At 58.7% G+C, this 23,582-nt stretch overlaps 2 protein-coding genes across 2 annotated transcripts in view; one reads left to right on the forward strand and one right to left on the reverse strand.

The window, feature by feature from the left end:
• Positions 1-1,622, forward strand: part of Gp6 (glycoprotein VI platelet) — a 14,688-nt gene extending 13,066 nt beyond the window's left edge. Inside the window, exons 7-8 of the mRNA XM_071604910.1 lie at positions 898-948; positions 1,381-1,622. Of these exons, the coding sequence (XP_071461011.1) occupies positions 898-948; positions 1,381-1,622 (293 nt within the window). The remainder of the gene's footprint in view (positions 1-897; positions 949-1,380) is intronic.
• Positions 1,623-5,109: 3,487 nt separating this feature from the next.
• Nlrp2 (NLR family pyrin domain containing 2) lies at positions 5,110-19,454 on the reverse strand. Its single transcript, XM_071604911.1, has 10 exons — positions 19,427-19,454; positions 17,880-17,951; positions 16,188-17,778; positions 13,655-13,825; positions 11,988-12,152; positions 10,424-10,594; positions 9,950-10,120; positions 8,662-8,832; positions 6,810-6,980; positions 5,110-5,248 (listed from the first exon to the last, which is right to left on the reverse strand). Exons 1-10 carry the CDS (start codon positions 19,452-19,454, stop codon positions 5,110-5,112), a joined length of 2,850 nt encoding a protein of 949 aa, XP_071461012.1.
• Positions 19,455-23,582: the final 4,128 nt, after the last annotated feature.

Here is a 23,582-nt window from a genome sequence, read left to right on the forward strand (position 1 = left end):
GAGCGTAGACGTCCAGCCGCTCTTGGCCTTCGGGGTCTGGCTGTGCCGCTCTCTCCTGACTCACCCAGCCGCCTGCTCAGCCTTCCTCCTACTTCCTGTCACTGTGGTTCCTCCAGGAAGCCGATCTCGACTCTCTAGGCTGCATTGGCATTGTCCTGTGAGCTCAGTGTCCCCGAGAGGTCCCTGCTGCAGAAATGCCAATAGCATGTCAAAACTGTCACCTCACTTCCTGGGCTCCTCTAAAATCCGGGAGCCCCACGCGGACAATGTCTGATCAACCTCGAGGTCCCTGTCACCCAGCACGACGCTGAGCACCCGACAGGTCTCAGGGAGTACTGAGGACTAAGCAGAGTTGGCACGTGGGTGCTTCCCATGTGTCTGTGACAGCTGAGTGACCCTCGTCTGAAGTGCTTGGGCCCAGAGGGGCTCTGGGTTTTGGAACATCTGCCCATGGATAGGGAGGTATCTTGCCGATGGGACCCCAGTCCAAATGGGACTCACGCTGGGTCGCGTGCCCCTACACACGGGGCCTGAAGGCAGTTCCACACAGCATTTTTTGTGCCCCTGTGTTTTGACTGTGACCTGTCACGTGGGATTTTCCACTTGGGGTGTCATCAGTGCTCAAAAATTTCAAACTGTGCGAATCTCGGGATTCAGGATGTTGCATTAGGGAAGCTCGGTCTGTGTTGATCTAACTCTCAGAACGTGGTGTGAGCAATGCCATCCCAGCCAGGGCTCCCACGCCTCATGGTGCTGGGCATGGGGTCACATCTGGGCGGCCGTCTCTGTAGTTCTTGTCCTCCCCAAATGCCCCGGATTCTGCCTCCCCAGCGGCATGTTCCTCTCCAGGGGTGGGCAGGTCCCATTTGCTCACACTTGGCCTGCTTTGATTCCTAGCCATGTCCAGGAATGTCCCCGTCTCTCCAGAGGGGTCCGGCGCTCCAGTTGGTAAGCCGTCCTCTCAGACTGCCCCTTCTCCCTGTTCTCGCCCAAAGCAGACCCTTGCCCTGCGTGGGAGCCGAGCGCTGCCCCTGGGGCTGGTGGGAAGGACATTAGGGAGGCACAGGAGCTCAGAGTGGGCGATCAGATCAGGAGGGAAGGCTGGTTCTCGAAGGGGCTGGAGAGAGAAAAACTCCTTGTAGCTCTCTTCTGCCCCGGGGGAGGTGACAGTCGCCTGTCTGAACGTGTGGGAGGTGAGACAGTCTGTCCTACGCGGCCCCGACACTGGTTGTGGCGCCCTAGGAAGGAGTCGGGCATCCCAGCGGGTGGAGAATAACAGGTCCACACAAGATCAGGCAGCAGTGTGAGAAGCCCAGATAGGGCCTGGGGTGTCCTGGGGATGGGCTCTTGTCCCCTGCTCCGACCCCACCGTCCCCCCAGGTCTCGCCCGCCAGGACCACACCCAGGGGAACCTGCTCCGGATCTGCCTCGGTGCCGTGGTCCTCATTCTGCTGCTGGGTGTGGTGGCAGAGGACTGGCACAGTCAGAGGAGAGCCCGGCGGCCCAGGGTCCAGCCCGTGCACAGGCCCCTCCCGCCCCTCCCACAGACCCAGCGTGGCTGTCAGGAGCAGCACCTCCGTCAGAACCCTGGTGTGGCCGCGTCCAAGAGCCAGATGGTGTGAAGGCCTGCGGAGCTCGGAGACCAGTGGGAGGCCAGGCTGTGGGCGGGAGGAGGCTGGGCCTCTTCAGGGAGCCGCAGAGCCCGTGTCTACGGGGCTCTGTCCCCTTGGCTGCAAGGAGTCCAGTGGAGGCTGCGTGTCCTAGACACCTTCACCTGTGGTTACGAAGTCCCTGGACAGGCACTGATGGCCTTCCCTCAGGCCTCCTAATACGGGCTCCACGTCCATCCCCCACTCACGGCTCACTGTCCGCCCTGTGCACCGCCTTCCCTGTCTCCCGTCCTCAGGTTGGCCCCGCCCCACCCATCTTCAGCTGTGGTCTGATAAATCTGTTTTTAGAATGGTCCTGGTTCTTTCAGGCAGTCGGATGCGCTTCTTATTGTCACTAGCATACAATAAAAGTCACAGTGCCCCCCAGCCCCAGGAGGGGTCATCCTTACCCTGTGTGTCCACACTGAAACCACGGACAGAGCCTGAGGCCACGCATCATGTTTCTCTGAACACACTCTGGTGCCTTGGAGCCGCTAGGGAAACTCAGGGTGACTTGGCCATGAGCACCGTGACAGAGGACCTGACCTTATCCGCGGTCTGTTTCTGGAATTTTCCATTTAATATTTCAGAACGAGGTTGACTGCTGGTAATGGAGCTGTGGAAGGCACCCATGTCTGGGGGGCAGGGAGAGAGCCTGAAGGTCTACAGGGGCCCTGACTGGTGCCTCGGGGTGGGGACAGCGGGGAGGGGACTGCTTCAGAGTGGGGTTGTCCTTTACAGAGTTGAAAACTGGAACAGAGGGACGGCGGCACACACTGTGACGTACTAGATGCCACCATGGTGCCTTTAAGACGTGCAGGTGACTATCGACAACAGTGTGCTGTATGTCTCAGAAAGCCGGGAGGACAGCCGTTCCCTCTGCCTTGAGCACCACTCGGCGTGCGCACGTGCTGGACTGTCACGTGGTCGACGCGCACAACTCCTGTGTTTTTATGTCCGTGAAACATAGATCTAGGGGAAGGTTAACTTGACGTGATGTGAACTTTACCTTGTCTCAGTAGGCTTTGCCACTGTGACCAAAACACGGGACAGGAGCAATCGGGGGTGGGGGAAGTTTATGTGGGGCTGTTCCAGAGGCCTCAGTCCACGGGTGACCGACTCCGTGGCTCTGGGCCCAAGGCGGGGGAGAAGCTCATGGCAGAGGGTGTAGAGGGGGAAAGCCACTCAGGGCGGGGCCACAGGAGACGCCCCATTCACCAGGGACCCAGCACACACCCCAGGACTCGCCCCAGTGACCCACCTCCCCGCCACACCCGACCTGCCCCAGTGTCTACCGCTAATCTGCATCGTGGACTATCGCATCAGCCCACATCCACCCCAGCCTCCAGGGACGCGACCCCTGAATGCACGGAGCTCCAGCTCCCACAGAAGGAACCTCGAGCCAGGGGACCCGGCCCTGGGGGTGACTTCCCAGAGGGTGAGCTATGCTCCTGGTGGGGTTTGGCCTCAGGCGCTGCCAGAGAGGGACTGCAGGTTCACGTGGCCTCTCCGCATTTTATACCCAAACTCAAGCCTGGACCAGAGGCTGGGGGAGAGGAGTCCTAACCAGAGCCATCCAGGCAGGTGACCAGGATGTGGACGACTCGGCCCTCTGGCCACCCGGCCTGTCCTCCACAGTGGCCTCCTCCCTGGGGCCTGGACACAGGCAGCTCTTCCTTCTCTGGTTTCTGGACACCTCGGCCCTCATGGACCCATGAGTCCCTTATGACCCGGGTGCCCTCTATCTCACCTGTGAGGTCAGCCACGTGCACCATGGGAAAGTAGAAGCTTGCAATTCCACCTTCCATTCACAGATAGGGAGCGCCACCGGGCAGTTCCGTGACAGCCCAGGTTCAGGCGGAGAAGGGCACCCGCAGCCTGAGGACAGGAGAGTGCTTGTGGGCCGAGTTAGGTGGGTCCGGGGAGCCTCCGTCTGGCATGGTGGGGCGTCCAGGGGATGATCTGCTCTCCAGGGAGGTTGAGGAGGTGAGCATCAGGGGTCGCTCACTGGGCAGGTTGTGCGGACAGCCCAGTGCGCAGTGTGTGGAAATGACAGCCCCTCAGGAGCCCCACGTCACGTCCTGAATCCGGTGCTTTCCCAGGCGAGTGGTAGGTGGCCTGAGTCTCCCATGACAGGGCCCCGCTCCTGCAGCTGCGGGAGGAGGAGGGGACTGCGAGGCTGTGGGGGCTGTGCCGCCTCGCCCGCCTGTCAGGGGCACGCAGGTGGCCTTGACGTCCCACGGCTTCCGCTGGGCAAGTCCGTGGGGGCAGCAGTTTTAGGAGGAAGCATCACTTTGCAGGAAGCCTGAGGGACTAGCACCAGCCAGGCATGGACCTGGAGGTAGGGGGCGTCCAGACAGGAGGAGCCGCAGGGCGGCCACCAACGAGCGCGCAGCAGCGGGGACAGTGGGGGCACTGTCATGGCTCAGTGCTGTGCTGTCTGGCTTTCAGAAAACCAGGAGGGGCCGGGACGTGGGTCAGCGGTGGGGCTCTTGCCTTGGGTGTGTGAGGTCCCACATTGGACCTCCAGCCCCAAACCAAAAATCCCAGGAAAGCCGTCATTCGCAGAGGCACGGCTGAACCCAGAGGACACTGCTGAGTGACATGAGCCAGAAAGAGGAACCCCACACAGGCCCCGTGTGTGGACCCCGGGTGCTGGGCCCACGGCGGCAGAGCACGGCATGTGGCTACCACAGGCTGGTCCCCAAAGGCAGGAGGGCAAGTTCCCTGGGTTCTTGGTAGAGCAGCTAACGTGGCCGCCACAGTACCGAGTCCTGCCCACCCGCTAGGTCACTGTGTGGGGCTCCCCTGCCGAGTACCACCTCAGGTCCTTCCAAGGTCACGTGACCTTCTTGCCACAGCATTTGTTTACCCACTGGCCATTTACCAAGGGTGGAACTCCAGTTCTGTTTTGACTGGGTGACTTTCGGGGGAGCCTTGCACACGGAAGCGCTCACTTTACCACCGACTACATTCCCAGCCCCCAGACATCTTTAGTGTGGACTGGAATTCCCAGCATTGTGCAGAGGAATCTGTGCCTGTAATACTGTGGGGTCGGAAGCTGACCTAGCCAGCTCAGGGCCCCGCGGCCAGTCCTGAGCCCCAGCCCCAGCAGACAGCGGATCCGAGCAGAGCAGAGCGGAGCAGGGCCACAGGAGCCCGTGCACAGGACCCTGCCCCCTCGCCTGGTCCCGGTTCTCCCCAGACACAGCGGCTCCTCCCTGCTCTGGCGAGAGCCACCAACACAAAGCTGCCATGAATGCTTTCACCTTTATCCCTCTACACCGTACACCATACACCGTGACACCAACGCTCCGCAGCTCGGGGTGAGCGACTGCGCATGCTCGTGTACACCAGAGCAGGCGAGGGCCGCAGGGACGCCCAGCCCAGCCGCTGCGGGAGGCACCCGATAGCCTGAGGGCCATGACTCTGGGAGGGGGACTCTGGGGCGCAGGGAGGTTCAGAAAAGGAAGTCATCAGCAGAGGGTCTGTGTCTCTGGGGGTCGCGGCGGCTGCCGTCGATGGCCAGCCGCGGGTTGCTCTCTTTGATCTCTCTCAGGAGATTCTGGATGTCTGTGTCGGATTCCTCTATTTTCAACCTGGGGCACGAAGCGGGAGAAAACGCTGGTCACCTGATTCCCAAGTGCCCGAGGGCCTTGTGCTTGAGGGGTCCACAGGCCCTGGCCGCCCTCTCCCAGGGTCTGTGCTGCACAGGAGAGGTCATTAGGCAGCGGCACAGGGTGGACAGCAGCAGTGTGTGCCTGGATGGTGCTGGCACGGTGGGCATGAGATGGCACCAATGGCACATGTGACAACTGATACCACCTCAGTGACCCCTGCCAGCCCCTGTCCTGCCTGGTGGACCCAGGAGCACCTGTCCCTAGGGACGTACATCTTGGACCAACCGAGGTGACCACCCCTTGTCTGGGCCAGCCCCTCGGCCACCGCACTGGTTTTGTCTCATTTCTAGGATTCACCCTGAGGTAATCCCACTCAACCATGTGAGGGTAGACGTGGGGACAGAGGGACAGGGGTCCCTGAAGGCGTCCGCCGCCAGGTTGCTTGTTGGCAGGGAGGCCCCACCTGGCCAGCACATCGTTGATTCGGGCTGGGGCTCACGACTGGCCGCGGGGCCCCAAGCTGGCTAGGTCAGTGTCTCATCAGCAGCCTGAAGCACTTTGGCTACCGCAGGCCCAGCTAGCACGGGGGTGGACTGAGGTGACCCTCCAGGTCAAGGGTGATTGCGGGAGCTCAGTCACAGTCCGCCTAGAGGACAAAGCCAACTGCCCAGCCAAACCCAGGGCTTGCACACCCGTGGGGCGAGCGAGAAGCAGGTCCAAGACCCGCGGACCCGAAGACCAGGGTGGCCATCAGGATCTTTGGTGTCCAGCACAGAAGGTGTCAGTAGTCCACCTGGGAGTCACTGGAAGGTTGGGTGGCCGATAGAATCTCAGGGCCCAAATCCACGCTCTGGAAGGGCAGGGCCTGGTGCTCACGCGGCTCTAGGACTGGAGCCAGGAAGAAGCCCTCACCCGGTCACCGTCCTGGAACTCCAAGACCCAGGAGGGCGCGTCCGGCTGTCCAACTGTCCAAAGCAACAGCCCACGCTGCCTTTTGGGGACCTCACCGACATCGGGGACCGTGGGGGGGTGACTCATGAGGGTGCTTGGTAGGGGAGGCAGGGCTTATGGCCCCCGGGTCCTGACCACCGACAGGGACTCCGGGTGGAGGTTCCCGTGAGGTAAGCGTGCAGTCTGCTTCCTCCCCGTTTCACGGCCGTTTCCAGAGCTCCTACGAAGGGGCCTGCCACAAGCAGACCGCAGAGCCCAAGGCAGCTCCCCCCAGCGGGCAAGCTGGCGCCGCCGACGGCGAGGGCACCTTGGAAGCAGCCTCGCTCTGGACAGCTTCCGTCCAGGGCTGACCCAAGGAGGTGATGGCTGGCCTCTGCAGCCCGCCCTCACATAATCCTGGCTTCTTGGCCTCCCACAAGTGCTGGTCTCCTCTCCGACTGGCCAATACAGTGGACGGGTCAACAGGAGGGTCTCTGGTGACCAGTTGCCCAGGCAGGTAGCTGAATATGGGCAAGGGCCCCTATGAGGGAATCCTAAGGCTTCTGTCTCACCTCAAAACCCACCTGGGGGACAGGGCTGGGGCCCGTACCTGAGCGTCTGCAGGGGGCAGTTCTGAAGTCTCAAGGTGTCACACAGCATCTTGACTCCATGGAAGCCCAGGGAGTTCTGGCCCAGGTCCAGGGTGACGAGGCTGCGGTTGCAGCTGAGGGCGTAGGAGAGGTCCTGGCAGCTGAAGGGAGTGAGGGAGCAGCCCCACAGCCTGCGGGGACACAGGAGCAAGTGAGACCCCGGACAGTGCTCCTCAGGCCTCCGGTGGGCCTTGGGGATCCGACCCTGGGCATCAAGCATCAGGGCCTGTCCCCTAAGAAGGGAGAGAAGAGTGTGGCACATAGTACACAGGGGGGCTGTGAGGACGGTAGTGGCCGAGTGGCTGGTTGAAGGTGACCTGAGGGGGTGGAGACCTGGAGGAGCTGCTCCCGGGCAGAGAAGCGCTGTGCTGAACCTCTGAACCCCGAGGTTGCATACGATTATCTCAAAACCAAAGGTCAAGGCACCAGACAAGAGGAGGGAGGATTAGGTACGGGGCAGCTCGGCAGAGCCCAGGTTGCCATCATCCTCGGGTCTTGCTTGGGTTGAGACGGGTGCCCCCTCGGGCCCTGAGACGGGGTAGGAGCTACACCTCAGGTATTCTTTTTGCTTGGGTGGAAAGCAAAGACACCTGACCTGTTTGAGGGCACGTAACCCCCAGGTGCCACCAGTTTGGGGAGGTGTGTGGCCAGACACCAGGAAGAGGGCAATGGGGCTCCAGGGTGGGTTGGACTTGGAAGAGGAGGAAAGAGCAACTGGAGGATTCTGTTCTGAGTGAAATCATCTGTCCAGAGATCCCGTGGGCTCCGAGTGCCCAGAAGTCCTGGTTTAAGACTCCATCTCATTCCCTCAGTGGCCACCCTGCTCCTGCTGGTGTGAGTCTGGCTTTTTAGATGCCCGTCACCGCAGCCGTGCCGACTGAGGGCTCTGTTTGGGATGGGGTCTGGGAGCTCCACAGCTGGCCTGCTTGGTGGCTCGAGCGTCGGCGCAGACACAGGTGCCTGGCTGCTGGGGCAGCGCCCTGCTGAGGCCACTGTGCCAGTCTTCTCAGCCTCGACCTTGATCTGACACTCGGCTCCCGGGAATAAAGGGGCTCTCGTCAGACAGCCAGGGTTTCCCCAAGCTCCGCCGCACCTGCACCTGTCCACTAACTGTCACTTTAAACAGTGGCCTCGGGAGCCGCACCAAGCTCCTGACCTTGCACACTGCAACTTAGTACCAACCGAGGAGTCAGCTGTGTACCGCTGCCAGCTCTGAACTGCCTAATGACACCATGAACAAAGGCACTCCAGATGCCAGTGACCTGGGGGAAATCAAGCTGGCCGCTTGGCCAGTCTGCCTCTGCATCTCGTCTGTTTTCCTCACAGCTGACGATGGCCAAGGCAGGAAACCACGCAGGTGTCCCCAGCAGAGGAGGTGTTGGCACAGGAGGCAGCGGCCCTGGCATTTGTGGGCACTGCATGAACCAGGAGGACGCTACACGGGACAAGAGGAGCGGCAGGACAGGCCCTGCTCACATGTGGAGACCCCTGTGTATCTGGCCGAGGGGACCCAGCCCTGGCGGGACCTGTAAGGTGGCCCCCAGGGGCACCCACTCGCTGGCCTCTGGGGTGTGTTCACAGGTGCCGCCAGTTCCCACCTCTCTGGACACTGGGACTGGGCAGCAGGGGCTGCTTCTCAATGTCTAGCATCGCGGCTTCCAAGTTCCTCCCGATGACCTTTGGCAGACTAGAGCCCATTCCCCCAACCGTCCTGGTGACTTTTAAGATACCTCTGGATCCCCATGGAGCCGCCCGCTCCGGTGACGCCTCCCTCCCCGGCCGGGACGGTGCAGTAAGTAAGGAGGAACTCACCACAGACGCTGCAGGCCGCACTGCGGTGCCTTCAGAGCCTCACAGAGCGCCTTCAGGCCGGGGACCCCAACGTGGTTCAGCCCCAGGTCCAGCTGCGTCAGGCTGGACCCTTGGCGGAGGACCGTGGAGAGGTGGCCACAGCCCTCGCTGGCTATGCTGCAGCACCACAGCCTGGAGACAGCGAGGAGAGCGGACCGTCAGTCCCGGGGCCACCCGAGCCAGGCACTCCCCCTCGGCCAGCCACGGCGTCACCCGGATGGCGCTGACCTCGACCACCACCAGACTAGCCTGCAGGCAGGGTGGCGGGGAGGGCACTCGTTTTAGTGTTCGGAGGCTTACTGTGTGGACAGGGTCTTGGCACGTCACCTCTGTCCCGCAGACTAAGGGCTTTGAAAGGCGAGCAGATTTCAGATTCCACCTAGAGCGTGTCCTAGGTGGGAACTCCAGGAGAAGCCGACACGGGGTGTGTGTGTGTGGGTGGGTGGGTGTGTGTGTGAGACTGTGTGTGTGAGAGACAGACACTGTGTGTGGGTGTGAGAGGGTGACCCAGTGTGACTGTGTGTGGAGTGTGAGTGTGTGACTGTGGGGTGGGTGCCCAACAGGCCCTGCGTGTGTAAGCCTGTGCTCCTCCCAAGTCACGTCCCCAGAGCCGAGCGAGCAGTTTCTCTGTCGGAGGTGACTTCCCGGACCACAGTGCTCGACAGTCTCTGAACAGGACCTGGGACCGCAGCCCCAACTGTTGGTGCTGGGGACAGAGCCCAGGGCGCTTTGCCACCGAGCGACCTCTTCAGCGTTTTAATGAACTGTTATTTTGAGGCAGGGTCTTGCTAAGCTGCGGGGGGGCCCCCAAGTTGCCCAGGCTGGCTTGGGGCTTGCAATCCTGTGTCTCCGCCCGGGGTTGCTGGGACGACAGGCGTGTGCCCGGACCTGGCAGCCCCTTTCCTCTCTAAGGCTTTGTCCTTGGCGTCAGATGACTTCCACTGTGCCCAGTTGCATGTGGCCTCTGTGACTCGGTTCTAAACACCAGACCTGGGCACCCGCCACACCCCGCAGGGCCCGTGTAACAGCGACACTCTGTGCTGGGACCACACGCAGGGCCTCACGCAGGCTAAGGGTGCGTCCCTCCCTGACCTATGTCCCTGGCTGGCACCAGTTTTCTTTGTCACCATCTCCCTGGTCTCGCCAGTTATAGTTGGGAGTTCTGAGGAGTTGTCTGCTGCCAGCAGCCCCTCGGGCCTCAGGCACAGCGACCCCCGGGCCTCACGCACGCGGCAGCCCCAGGACTTACACCAGTGCCTGCAGCTGGCAGGAGGGGTAGCGCAAGCCCTCACACAGGGTCTTCACCCCGTCGTCCCCGAGGTCGTTCCTGGCCAGGCACAGGTGTGTCAGCCTCTGGCTGACGACCAGAGTGACAGACATTTCCTTGCAACAGGCTTCTGTGAGTTGACAGTTCTCCAACCTGCAGGAGTCACAGGAAAGGGCAGTGAGCAGAGCACCCCACCCCAGTCTTCCCAGCCGTCTCCAAACAGGGGGTCCCTAAAGCCCGTCTCAGTTCCTCGTCCTCTTCCCACCCTGCTGGTGACGCCGTGGGGACGGAAAGGACAGCAGTGAGATGCTGGCTGGAACTGTTCACCTGGACCAGAGAAGGAAGCAGGCGTAGGGTCACTGGGTGGTTCCACAGGGCTGCCTGCATGTCCAGGGCCACCGTTCTTCCCCTGCGTCCCCAGACCCCACAGGACACCCAGGAGGTGGGGAGACTTACGACAGCCTCTGCACGGGGCACGTGGGGTATCTCAGCCCTGCGCACAGCAGCTTGGCCCCCTCGTCCAGGAGCTCGCTGTCGGAGAGGTCCAGGCACGTCAGGGAGTGATTGAACTGGAGGGTCAGGAAGAGGTCCGCCCACTCCGGTACAGGGGCAGAGCAGGGCCCCAGCCTGTGGGGGAGACGGAGCCCGTCATTCCTGAGAATCCAAGCTCGGTGGGATGGCCTCCGGTCTGGCACTCGGCTGTGCCAGTGCCCCAAAGCCCGTGCGGTCCAGCGCCCTGGCTGTCACGGTTCCCCAGGGCCAGCAGCCCAAACCTTCTGGGAGCCAGCAAGAAATGCAGGTCTGCATCACCCCGCCTGGCTCTGATGCAGAGTCCAGTGTCCCCCAGGGGAGGTGTTAATTCCTGTGCCACGTCCACAGGATGCGATTCAGACCACCTGGGACAGGACCCAGGAATCCGCACTTCAGCAGTTCCCAGGAGACACAGTAGCCTCTGGCTGGACCACAGGTCTAGAACGACATTCAGAAACCCTGGGCTTGTTCTGCTCCCGACTGTGGGCAGGAGGAGCCCTTGGCATCTGGCCTGGGCCTGGCTCTTCTGTGGAGTATGTGTGCGAACGCCATCTCCCTCTGGCACCTGCGAATCGGAGCCAAGAGTGTCCTCACGCTGAGGGTCACCGGTCGGTACCCCAACTGGGGCCCAAGTGGGGTGCCTGCCACATGGCTGAACTGACTGGAAAACCCAAGAGGAACAACAGAAGACCTTCTCTCAGAGCCCAAGTCACAGCAGGAGCCCACCGAGCGGGGGAGCCAGGTGCAAGGTCAGGTGCCTCCGGAGGGACAGGAGGCTGGGCTCGCGTGGCCTCCTATGGGCCTCCGATTTGGGTACCAACTTCCTGGCCAAAAATCAGCCAGTGACCCAGGTCTCTAGTCACACGACTCTGTCCTTGTTGACGCTCCCAGGAGGGGGCAAGGAGGGTCCTTTGCAATGGCCAATGGCGATGGCCATCAAGCGCATGTGCTGGGACCTGGTTTCCCCTGCCCTCTGCCCTGGTGACGGGCTGGCTGCCCCATTTTGCTTTGTTGAAGAGCCCAGCAACCCCTCCCTCAGCAGAGGCTAATGCCCACTGTAGACTGTCCCTGCTGCCACTCCAGGTGGGGGTGGCCAACACCAGCACAACCCTGCAGAGAACTTCCCAAGGCAGATCTCCAGAGTGCTGCAGGAGAGGGCAGCCTGGGGCTCCTGGGGTCCTTGCCTGGACAGGGGAGGCCTTTGGCCTCGTGACCCAGGAGGAACGTGAACCCCCAGTGGCCTGATAGGATGCTCTCCAGATTCTGGGTAGCCCTTGGGACTGGGGGCTTCCCTGTGTGGTGGTTCAGGTTACTCAGTGTTCAAGGCCGGAGGAGACGGAACTCCAGCCCATGTGCTATTCTGGCCAATGCACCCCGGGTGCTGCCATTTCCAGTTAAAAGAAGGAAGGTTTTCTTCCAATTTATGCAGATTTGCAGCCCAGGTTGCGATAGCTCTGTGCCAGGAGGGGTCTTGGTGACAGAGAGATACCTGAGACATTGCAGCTTGCATCTCCAGTGACTCAAAACCTGACGCAAGGAGGAAAGCACATCGTCCAGCTCACTGCCTTCAAGGGTCAGATGTGTCAGGGTCTTGTGTCCTCCGAAAGCGAGGCAGAGGTTCTGATAAGCACCAGCCGGGGAAATGTTTTTGAGGCTAAGGAACAGAAAACAAAGATGAGGCTTTGAGTTCTATCCTTCTGCACATGAACAGAAACAGAGTTGCAGGATGGGGACATTTTGGAACCTTTCTTTCACGTTAAAAAATACTCCCTAGTCCCAGCGACACGGAAGGCTGAGGCAGGAAGATGGCAAGTTTGAGGCTAGCCTTGGCAACTTTGTGAGACTGTCTCCAAATAAGAAGGGCTGGGGTGTGACCAGTGGTAGGGCACTTGCCTGGCGTGTGCAAGGCCCTGGGTTCAATCCCCAATCCCATCTTTGGGGCATCATTGACAAAAATTATATAATGTTTAAGGTGCACAACCATGTTTTGATATAGGAACGTTATGTAAAGTAATTGCCCCATCAAGCTAATTAACATACCAATCATCTCACACTGACCATTTTCTGTGTCTGGGGGTGAGAAGACTTTCGAGATACCCTCTCAGCAGATTTTGAGGGCATGATACAGTATGAACTAAATTCACATTGCCGTCAGGAGGTGTCTGGCTTGCAGCCATCTCTCATAACAGACTCTGCCCCTTGACCAGCATCTCAGATGCTGACTTCTAGTTCCTTTAGCCACCTTAGGCTGTTGGAGGAGGGTCAGACACAGAAGGTCATTGCAGGATTCGACTCTGGAATTCTCTTGTGTCTAGAATCGGGACCGTGTGGCCAGCGCAGTCCTTAGTGGGCAAGGGCTCCCATTTCCCTCCATCAAGAAAGAAAAACATGATGCCACTTGAGGACGTCCTAGCTAAGCCGAGAGCTTCCGACTGGCCACCTGGTGAGCAGGCTGTGCGGTCCCCTGCCCCACACCGCCTACCAGGTGTAGACCTGCAAGACTTCCGTCCCTCGGCCGCGACTTGGCCCAGGGATGCTCTGGAGGGCACATGTCACTCTGAATGGCAGTACTTATGCCACATAGGTACCGTTCCCCACCTGCATTAACTTGCACTCAGCTCTCGGGCCTGCGCTCCCCCCCCCCCCCCGCCCCCCCCGCCATCGGCGGGTACCAGCCTGGTGAGATTCAGCATCCCGGGACACTGGGTGACATCTGGGGACAGTTTTGGTTATCACCGTCTGGGGAGAGGGTGCTGCTGGAATGTAGCAGGTGGAGGTCAGGGACGCTGCTCAGTGTCCTACAGCGCAACAGGCAGCCCCTCCTTCCAACAAAGAAGCCCAGCCCTGGGTGTCGGCAGAGGCAGAGATGTGCTGTATGTGTGGCCACCGGGGCTCACGGTAGACCAACAGCGCGAGGGGTCTGCACGTTCTCTACCTCCTGCCCTTTGGAGGAATGCCCAGGTGACATTGCACACGGCATTAACATGGCTTTATGGGATCCTCCCACTGTACTCTCCAAGGACAGGAGCATCTCGGCCCCTTGCATCTCGGTGCCTGGTTGGAGTCTGGGACAGGAATTTGAATATTCCTCCAACATCCAACAGTAAGAAGCTTGGCTGTGCCCCTTGGGATGTTAGCCTGGGACAGAGGACTTACATCACTTTCTGGAGACAGCAGTTTGCAGAGGCCAGCTGGTCACAGAGCGTCCTCACAAACTGGCTGCTCAGGAAGCTGTGGCTGATGTCCAGGAAGACCAGGCTCTTGTTGGAGCTGAACACAGAGCAGAGCTCGCTCCAGGAAAGATGTAGGTCCTGATAACTCTGGGACCTACCCGAGAGAAGGAAAAAGTCACCGACCCAATGTCACGAAGGAGAAAAATCGACATGTGTCCTTCACAGTCAAGGTGTTCAGGGTCACTCTAGGTGCTCCCCTTTGACACGTGATTTATTAGTCGTTGAGCACCCCGTGAGAGCACCCACCCTAGAGGCACCATGGGGGGAGAGCTTGCATGTCCCACGTCACCATTCACTATAGGAGGGAAAGCCTAGGGTCCTGCTGGTGAAGGACTGATGGCGACCCCCTTGTCCAATACGGGACACTTGAACACCTGATTGACATCCACAGAGGGCGATTTGGCCATTTCTCAAGCTAATTCATTCGTTCAACTAAAACTCTAAAACGGGCTGCAGCTGTCGCTCAGAGCAGAGTGTACTCAGTGGTGCAGTGCTTTCCAAGCATGCATGAGGACTGGGTTTGATCCTTAGCACACTTAAAGACAAAAACAAAGGCATTCTGTCCCTCTACAACTATAAAAACACAAAAAACACTGGAGAAAACAACCTGCCACTAGATTCATCTCCAAGTGCTCATTTTTCAAAGGCGGTTCCTCTCCTCCTGTGCTGCCGCGGACGGCAGGACGGGGAGGGACATGGTGTCTGTGATCCCTGTCCTGCTTTAATTTCCCCGCATATGCACGGTATCTTTGGAATCACAAAAATAGGATTTTGACTTCAAGGAGAGAGCGCCCCTGAAGCCACAGTGCATCAGAGCCCACGGGGTTTGGCGGGGGACCGAACACTTGGAACTCAGACAGTGGTCTGGACGCAAAGGCTCTCAGAGCCAAGAGCAGGCCTGTCGGATGGGAGGAGCAGACGAGCCAGAGCGCAGTGCAAGGGAACGGCTCCTGCCCGCGGGGTACGTGGACAGCGGCAGGCTCAGTGTTCACGGCCCACGCAGGTGCCGACTTGGGAGGGGAGACCTGCCCACGCCACTCGGGGTCGGAGCTCCAGGTCCCTCAAGGCCAGGCTCAGCTTCCCCCTCCTCCAGTCTCTGCTTGGGTGGGAGCCGAGCCGACTCCAGGTCAAAGGGAGCATTCTGGAGGGGCACCACCTCTGACCCCAGGGAAGCACGCGTTGGTTCCAACCCTGTGTCTAACCATTGCAGAGACTGATTTTAGGTGCCAACCTAAAAGTGAGGAGGTGGCAAGGTGACAGAACCAGGGTGGGCGCGAGAGGCAACGCCCCACACCAGCAGGCAGTGACTTCGGAGTGTGACCGCAGGACATTATGACCCAGGAGACTCGAACCCTATGCCCAGCCAGGCATGGTGTTCTGAAGCCAGATGTCCTCTGAACCCGGAGGACCATAGGGAACGGCATGGGGATGCCGCAGCACCGCTCAAGAGGGCCCTGGTGCTCACTGTGGTGGGCGGGTAAAGCCACAGAGGTCCATGCACACAACAGGTCGCTCAGCTACGAGGGAGGAGTCATCCTACCATTTGCAACTGAACCAATGGAGCCAGAGGGCAGTTAAGGATGAGAGGCAGACCAGAAGTCAGGATGGCATGTCCTCTCCTATGTGAGGCATAGGGGACCCCGGCGGCAGCACAGCGATCTCTGGGGTCTGGGGAAGGCTGTGGGCGGGGTCTGTGGAAGGCTGTGGGCGGGGTCTGTGGAAGGCTGTGGGCGGGGTCTGGGGAAGGCTGTGGGCGGGGTCTGTGGAAGGCTGTGGGCGGGGTCTGGGGAAGGCTGTGGAAGGCTGTGGGCGGGGTCTGGGGAAGGCTGTGGGCGGGGTCTGGGGAAGGCTGTGGGCGGGGTCTGGGGAAGGCTGTGGGCGGGGTCTGGGGAAGGCTGTGGGCGGGGTCTGGGGAAGGCTGTGGAAGGCTGTGGGTGGGATCTGTGGAAGGCTGTGGGCGGGGTCTGTGGAAGGCTGTGGGCGGGGTCTGTGGAAGGCTGTGGGCGGGGTCTGGGGAGAGCACCTGGCAGGCTCCTCTAGAGGCACCACGCTGGGCCCACAGATCCACAAACACGTGTGAGCCCTAAAGGAGAACCAAGCTGTAGCTGGGAGCCGACGGAGCTCGGCTGCCCTCACATGAACCCACGGAGGTGCCCCAGTTGTGGCTGGCCGAGGCCATCACTGGTCAGACAGTGGCAAGCAGGTGAAGAAGGCCTCCCTGGTCCTGATGGGGTGGCCTCTCCTGAACGTGGGATTAACTAGCCCTCCCCATGGTAGGGCCAGAGCATGGTGATCCTCCCTCACCTCCTGCAGCCCACCCATGCAGGTCGCCCCCTTGGCCATGATGGCTCACCTCCAGAGAAGAGCCACAGTGTCATGCTTCCCCCCTCAAGGGTTAAACAGGAGGCTCTGGCCTCCTTCCCTGGAGGCCCAGTGGACCGTGGCAGGGCACTCACCTTCCGTCCAGAGCATCCAGCTCCAGCGCTACCTCCTCCTCCGGGAGCACCCCCTTGGCCACCCGCAGCGAGAGCCTCTGCAGGTCCTGGCACTGCCGGAGGCAGAAGGCGCAGCTCAGGAGGTCCTGGCTGGTGGTCAGGTGCAGGGATGCGTCCTTCAGAGCGGCCGTGGCTTTGCTCACCAGCTCTGGGTCCTGAGACTCGTAGAGGCAGTGCAAGACCTCCAGAAGGCCCACTGCCCACAGCACGGGCTCCTCCCCCTCCGACGTGCACTTCAGCAGCTCCTGCCCGGCCTCCAAGGACGCTCGGCAGCCGAAAGTGGCCTCCAGCTCCCTGGCCCTGGCCCCGTTCAGGAGGCCCCACAGGAAGCGGCCGGCCTGGGCCAGCTGGGGACTCCTTGCTCTGGCCTCCGTGGAGAACAGCTCCCGCACACCCCTGATGTCCAACCTGGAGCCCGGCCACTCGCTGTCCCCCGGGAACCGCAGGATGTAGAAGGCGGCCGCCAGGAACTGCTGCATGCTGAGGTGGATGAAGGAGAAGCAGTCCTCGTGGTCCCTGTCCCTCTGGAGGACATGCTTGTCCAGGAAGGGACGGAGGTCGGCCTCTTCCACCTCAAGTGGCTCCAGGTCTTCTGTGTCGAACAGGGACACCCGGGTCCACAGGCCCTGGGCAGCCAGGAGACACAGGGCCTTCAGAGGGCGTCGCAGGTGGTGCTGGGGATGGCCGCCGGGCGCTGGCGGGAACTGGTCACAGAGGAACCTCAGGAACAGTGATGTGGTGGTCTGGCAAGCCAAGCCAGGGTCCTCTCCACCGTCCATCAGGAGCTTTAGACTTGCGCAGAGCAGCTGGCACACGGCGGGCGCAGTGCCCAGGTGGAACAGGGCTGGGCTGTGCTTCACGGTGTCCAGAGCTCGCCGGGCCTGGTCCGTGTCCTCAAGGTGTCTCAGGAAGAACAGCTCCCTGTCGGCCTCCGAGAAGCCCTCCACCTCCACCAGCAGCGGCTGTTCCACAAGGAGCAGGAGCTCCCGCAGGGCCTCGGGCCGCGTGGTGATCAGCAGGGTGGCCTTGGCCACCATCTTCCTCTTCAGCAAGCTGCTCAGCAGGACGGGCACTGGCTTCTTCTGGTTCCAGTCACTACAGATGTCATGGATCAGCACCCCCGCCGGCACCTTCAGCTCCTCGAAGCCATCCACCACGAACAGGACGTTCTCTGCTCGGGTCAGGACCTCCAGCGCGAGGTCCTGCATCTCGGGGCAGTCCCTGCAGATCAGCTCTGCGAAGGTGCATGGGATCATGCGGTTGAGCTCCCTGCAGCTGAGGTAGAAGGCGCAATGCAGAGGACTCTGACTGAACTCCGACCAGTCCAGCAAAGTCCTCTTGGCCTGCGTGGTCTTCCCAACGCCTGCAGCACCGTGCAGCACCACTGTGTGCGGCCTGGCCTCAGGGCCCATAAGTGGACTCAAGAATGGTATCAGCTTCTGGTTTCTCTGGGTGACGTCGTAGAAAATGTCACTGTCTTCAGGCCAAAATGTACTTTTCCAGGCTGAAGCAGGCTTATCCTTGAGAACGCTGGGCTTCCCATCCTCCTCTCCTGAAAAACATAGAATGCCAGGAACAAGAAAAGCCAGGAAGGCCATTTACCTTGTGTGCCCTCAAACACCAAATTTGTGGCATCAGAGGGAGTTCACCCACCTGCCTCTTTCTGCAAGGACTCCTCCAGGTCTCGCAGCATGGTGCGCTCCATCGTGAGCCCCTGGGCATCCTCTGTAACACACAGAAGAAGCTGGACTGCGGGGCCATGGGTTCTCCTGCACCAACAGTCAAAGGAGGCAAAGAAGGCCTCCGGGACGGGTCTGCTTTATTGTGGCAAAATGCACAAGACCGACCACTTTCAGGTTGGAGGGACAGCTCAGCAGGGGACTTGGGGTTCAGTCCCCAGCACCATGAAAGATGGAAACGTGTACAATTGGTACTTCCACAGTGTTAAGACCATCACCACCGTCTGTTCCCAAACTCCTTCCGATCCCTCACACCTAGAACCACCCATCACCCCTCCCCAGTTCCTGGTACATACTGACCCTCATCTCGTCTCTGGATTTATTTGGGGAGTTTTATATAAACAGGCTCCTGAGGGAGTGGCCTTCTGTGACTCCCTTCCCTGAACAGCGCTGGCTGCCCTTCCAAGCTGCAGTGTCCTGCCCTCTGTGGCGGGGAATGCCCATGGCATGGACAGGGATTTCATTCGTCCACTCACCCACGGGGGACATCTGGTTGTGCCTACCTTCTGGGAATTGTGACTCATGCTGCCAACGTATACTCACACAATTTCTTGTTTCAATACCCATCTTCAACCCTTTTGCACATATACCTAGGAGAATTGCCGAGTTAGACGTGATTCTATTCTTGTAGAACCACCGAACTGCCGGAAAACATGCTAATTAACCAGGAGAAAAATCAGAAGTCTAAAGCAGGCACCATGGGCTGAACTCTGTGCACCAGGGGTTGACCCTGAAGGCCTAACCCCAACACTCTGAAGACGAGAAGCCGTGGAGGACAAATGAGGCCGACAGGACGTGTGTCCTGGTAACAAGGGGCCCAGGAGGCACACAGAGAAGGCAGCTCTCCTGCAAGACGAGGAGAGGCCAGCTCGCAGATCTTGATCTGGCGCATCCAGCCCCCAGAATGGTGAGAAAATAGCTTTTGCAGAAGGCACCGGGTCCGCGGTGTTCGGCGCTGGCAGCCTGCGCAGAGGAGACCAGCACCCTCAGTAGCCACCAGAAGCACAGGCCCGGCACTGCTGGGCTTCCAGGAGGCTGGGTTCCCGCTCATGAGGCCTCTTGGTTTGATGAGGAACCAAGCCCCATGACACACAGGGGACACCATCAACTGTGGACGGTGGCGGCAGAGAGCACCGGAGCCTGGGCTGTCACTTATCACGCCGCCCCAGCCCCCGGTAACATGATCCCAGCCCGTTGCTCCCTTGAGTCATCTTTGTTCTCCTGCAGAGGTTTCCAGAGTCTGGGGCCCCAGGGAGCTCTGAAAGTGAGGGCAGTGGGGCTTTTTGTCACAGCACCCCTGAAACGCACACCAGGAAGACATCTTGAATCCGGCTCTGGGGGTCCGATCCCCTCCTGTTGCTGTGCCATGATACCCGAGGCTCAGTGGTTGATACAGAATGGGACCTTCTCAGTTCTGGAGGCTAGAAAGTCCAAGAGGGAGGTGCTGGGAGGTCCCCTCACCTGGCGCCGGCTTCTGACGCTTCACCATGGCGCAAACGGGAGGACCAAAGCTGCTCCCTCCAGCCTTTATACAGCAGCTAATCCAGGCTCCAGGGACACCGGATACACAGTTGGGGGCAGTGTCACTGTGGCACCAGAGCCCATCACTGAGTCCCCAGCACGGGGTTAATGACTGCTGAAGATCAGAGCCGGAGGAACCCCGTTTCAGGGTTCAGTGGCGCCCTACTCTAGAGGGAGCCAGGAGGGAATTCACATGCCACTCAACACCAGGCGGCGCAAGGAGAAAAGGCCTCAGGGGTCCTCTCCACTGTCACAGAGAGGGACTGTGACCTGGGCCTGGGGAGGTGCAGGCGGCTGAGCACAGAGGGCAGGGGAGGCACACACCGGCCGGCCGGCGGGGTTTGATGGGGAAGAGTTGAACTTACCCTGGGACTGAGAGGATCACAGGAGGGGCCGCCTGCGAGAGAGACTGGCTGCAGGGCCTGGGGAGGCATCAGGTAGCTCAATGACAGATGGACTGGGACAAGGGCAGCAAAGCAGCCCGCTGGCCACCGGGTGCTGCCAGGTCAGGAAGAGCAGGCAAAGAACCTGCACGTCTGGAGATTAGGGAGCGTTCTACAGGGAGGAAGAGAACCAGGGGGCAGGGTGGGGGGGGAGGGGGAAGAGAAGGGGGGGGAAGAGAAGCAGGGGGCGGCACTGGAAGAGAAACAGGTGAGGGGTGGCGGGGAACCAGGAGGTGGGAGGAGAGGGCAGGGGAGGGACTGGAAGCAAACTGGCGGGTTGTGGTAGGTGCACCTACAAATGTCACAACGTATCCCACTATTGTGTAATTATAATGCCCCCATTTAAATAATTTTAATAATTTTTATATGATTTACATGTTGAAATGATCATATTTGGAACATTCTAACTTTTAAAAGTGTTCTATAGAAAGAATGAAGACAGGGTAATGGAGACAAAGTAGAAATAAAGATTAAGGGAAGAGGAAAAGACCAGCTGGTACCAAGTATCTGCTCAGTGGAAGCCCCAGGCCCTACAGAATGTCACATGGGAAATTGAGACTTCCCGTTGGCTGGAAGAGGTCTTCCTGCTAAACAGGAGCAGGGAGCTGACGGTGTCCCGGCTGTAGGTAAGACGCACCTACCTGGAGCTGAGATTCTGTCTCACCCACACGTCAGCCCCACACAGGAGCTTTTAGCACTCAAATTCCCGGACTCCCCAGAATCTCTCTGGGTAGGACCAGAACAGTATTTAGGATTCTCTGATAGCCTGTGCAGATCAGCTGCCCGAGAGCGCGATTGGAAAACTGGCCACAGTCCAGGTGTGGTCTGCCTCTCGTTTTTACAGATAACGTCTTATTGGTACAACGTTGCACCCATTTATCACCAACCGCAACAGCAGGGCCAGGGCAGCTCAGTGGTGGAGCACTTGCCTCACCCGGGAAGTCCCTAGGTTCCAACCCCAGCACCACAGAAGACAGAATTGTGCAGCGATTGCAACCCATAAACGGTACAAGAATTAAGTTGTGCAATTCTGACATAGACCACACGGTCTGAGGCCTGAAATAATTTACTACTGGAACTTTACAGAAGAAATTCCCTTCCCACCCTGGAGGAGATGCTGAGTGGACTTTTTTCTTTCGAAGAAATAGAATTGGGTGGGTTTCTTCTATGTGGGTACTGGAACATCCACAGAATGCTGATTTAAATGGAAGCTAATTAGGAACTCATTTTTCAAGGACGCTGAACACACAACTTGAAGGGCTGGGGTCAGCTCAGTGGTAGGTGCTTGCCTAGCATGCATGAGGCCCTGGGTCTGGTCCCCAGTACTGAAAAACAAAATAACAAACCCTAAAACCCCACATAACTCGTGAAAGAGGGAAAGTGAGTACTCATGGCTGGGGAGACATCTTCTTCTAAATGCGCGGGGAGTTCCTGGTTTGGACCTGGAAACCAACACGATGTTATAGTTAAAGCTTCGTCACGGGGTTTCCTAAACTGACATCCAGACCACTCATGTATAATCGAATCAACCCTTTATTGAAGCACACCAGTGGTGACTGACCAGAACAGAAAGCTGTTCCCTTGATCAGCCCCCAACAATTGCAAGGACCCTCCTTATAAGCCTGAAAACCACAAAAGGGATGTTCGGGGGTCCAGCCAATGCAAGCCAGCCAGGTTACAGAAGCAGGAGAGTGCAGTCAAGCGGCGGGAAGCCTAACCAGTCCCAGTTAGCCCAGTCACCCCAGTTACAGAAACAGAGCCCTGTTACCCTAGTTACAGAAACAATGCCCCATTAGGTAGTTCCGTGTTCTTAAAGGTTTCTATAGCAAAAGGAAAAGAACATCTTGCCCCAGTCACGACCCTTCTCCTTGGCATGGTTGTTTTACAGGATGGAGTCACAAAACAAAATGGAGTCACCTTTGCTTTTACTCTCACAACGTTATTAGGGAGAGGCCAATGAATCTCTGTCTAGAGTTTCATTAACAGCACCATGAAGTTTACTTAGTTTTTGTGTTTCTTTAATTTTTTTGTTTTTAGTTGTTGATAGATCCTTATTTTATTTATGTATTTATATGTGGTGCTGAGAACTGAACCCAGTGCCTCACACATGCCAGACAAGTGCGCTACTGCTGAGCCCCAGCCCCATACTTCTTAGTTTTGACCAAGGGGAGCTGCAGACATTAGGGGGTGCTGGGTGAAGGGTGCATGGGATCTCTTGGTACCGTCTTTGCAACTTTTCTATAAATATAAAATTATTCCCAAACAAGAAGTTTTAAAAATGTGGAACATGCCATCAAAGGAGGTAAAATAAAATCACAAATACTGGTGCAATACAGCCGCAATCATCAAGTTACCACAACAGGGAGAGCGGAGCGGGGAAAAGCCTGGGGTAGTCAGAAGAGGAGAGAAACACGTGTGGCAGGACCCCCCAGCGAGGTGGCCCTCACACCTCCTGACATCAGAGCAGGGGCTGCAAGTTGCAACAACACTCCAGGCGTCTCTGAACCCCCTGGGGAGGACGGATCTGGGTTACAAAAGCCCAGTGTCCTTACCTGGGATTGGAGACGATTCTGTGCAACTCATCTTTTCCAAGATGTGCAGGTCGCGTTCTGTAGCCAATTGTCTGGGAATCTGTGGATCAGAATTTGTCAGTTTTTTTGCTGGTGGCCTCTTCCACTCACACCACAAGGGCCTCTGTAGGTCATCCTCCGGCTCGGGAGGATCCTTAATGGAGATTAAAACTCCTTCATTCATCCTCGTTCAGGTCAGCTTTTGCAGAAGGGCCTGCAGGTTAAACTCTGGCTGCAAAGACGCAGGAAGCAACCTGGTTGCTCTAGCCTGGGATGGCAGGGCCCTTGGACAACACCTGGTTGCTCAGCCTTCCCCTTCCTGCAAGCACAGTCCCACAGGTGTGGGGCGTGGGACACAGACCTGTGACCTTCCTGAGCACAGGTCACCGCCCCCAGCCTCTGTGACACTCTACCCAAGTCCTGGGGGATCAAGATCTCACCATCCAAGTTGTAGACAGGGCACCAGCTCAAAACTACAGGCACAGGCCTCCGCTGCAGTGGAGGGCCAAGGGACCTTCTCTGGGAGGTGCAAATGCTGCCCAATGAGGGGGGAGTTGAAGGGTATAGAAAATAAGTTTGAGGCCATTTTCCTAAGCTTTTGTCATTTAAAACCCCAGGCCTCAGCCCGAGCAAAGGAACACAGAGGAACGTCACCTGACTGGCACCAGACCCTCCACCCTAATGGGTCACTTGACGCTGCCAAGCCGCAGGGAACTCCCTATTCACATTCCTGTTCCACCCTAAAGGAAGCCTAGATAACCCAGACCCTGGCTTCAGCCGGCCGCCATTTTCTGCCCTGAAAATGAGCCATGCCAGGGTCCACGGTTGACTCTGCCACTAAATACAGAATAGAGAAAAGCCTGCTGACCCGAGGTTTGCTTCCCACCTCTGTCAGGAGTGCGCCCTTTGTCCTAACCCAGGTGGTATTTGCTCCACTGCATAAACCCAATCAAAGCTACTCTTCATCTAAAGTGGGTAAACTTAATGGGATAGAAATTTCACTTTAGGGCTGTGGCTCAATGATAGAGTGATTGCCTAGCATGTGTGAGGCCCTGGGTTCGATTCTCAGCACCGCATATAAAT

The sequence above is a fragment of the Marmota flaviventris genome, chromosome 18 (genome assembly GCF_047511675.1).
Source record: "Marmota flaviventris isolate mMarFla1 chromosome 18, mMarFla1.hap1, whole genome shotgun sequence".
Lineage (NCBI taxonomy): Eukaryota > Metazoa > Chordata > Mammalia > Rodentia > Sciuridae > Marmota > Marmota flaviventris.

Excerpts from the sequence above, each read along its gene's own strand:
- Nlrp2 (XM_071604911.1), bottom strand. The coding sequence starts at position 19,454 with ATGGTGAAGCGTCAGAAGCCGGCGCCAG. Across the intron at positions 17,952-19,426 it reads GCGTCAGAAGCCGGCGCCAG|AGGATGCCCAGGGGCTCACG; the intron begins GTGAGGGGACCT and ends TGTGTGTTACAG. Across the intron at positions 6,981-8,661 it reads TGCGGCCTGCAGCGTCTGTG|GCTGTGGGGCTGCTCCCTCA; the intron begins GTGAGTTCCTCC and ends GTGTCCCCGCAG.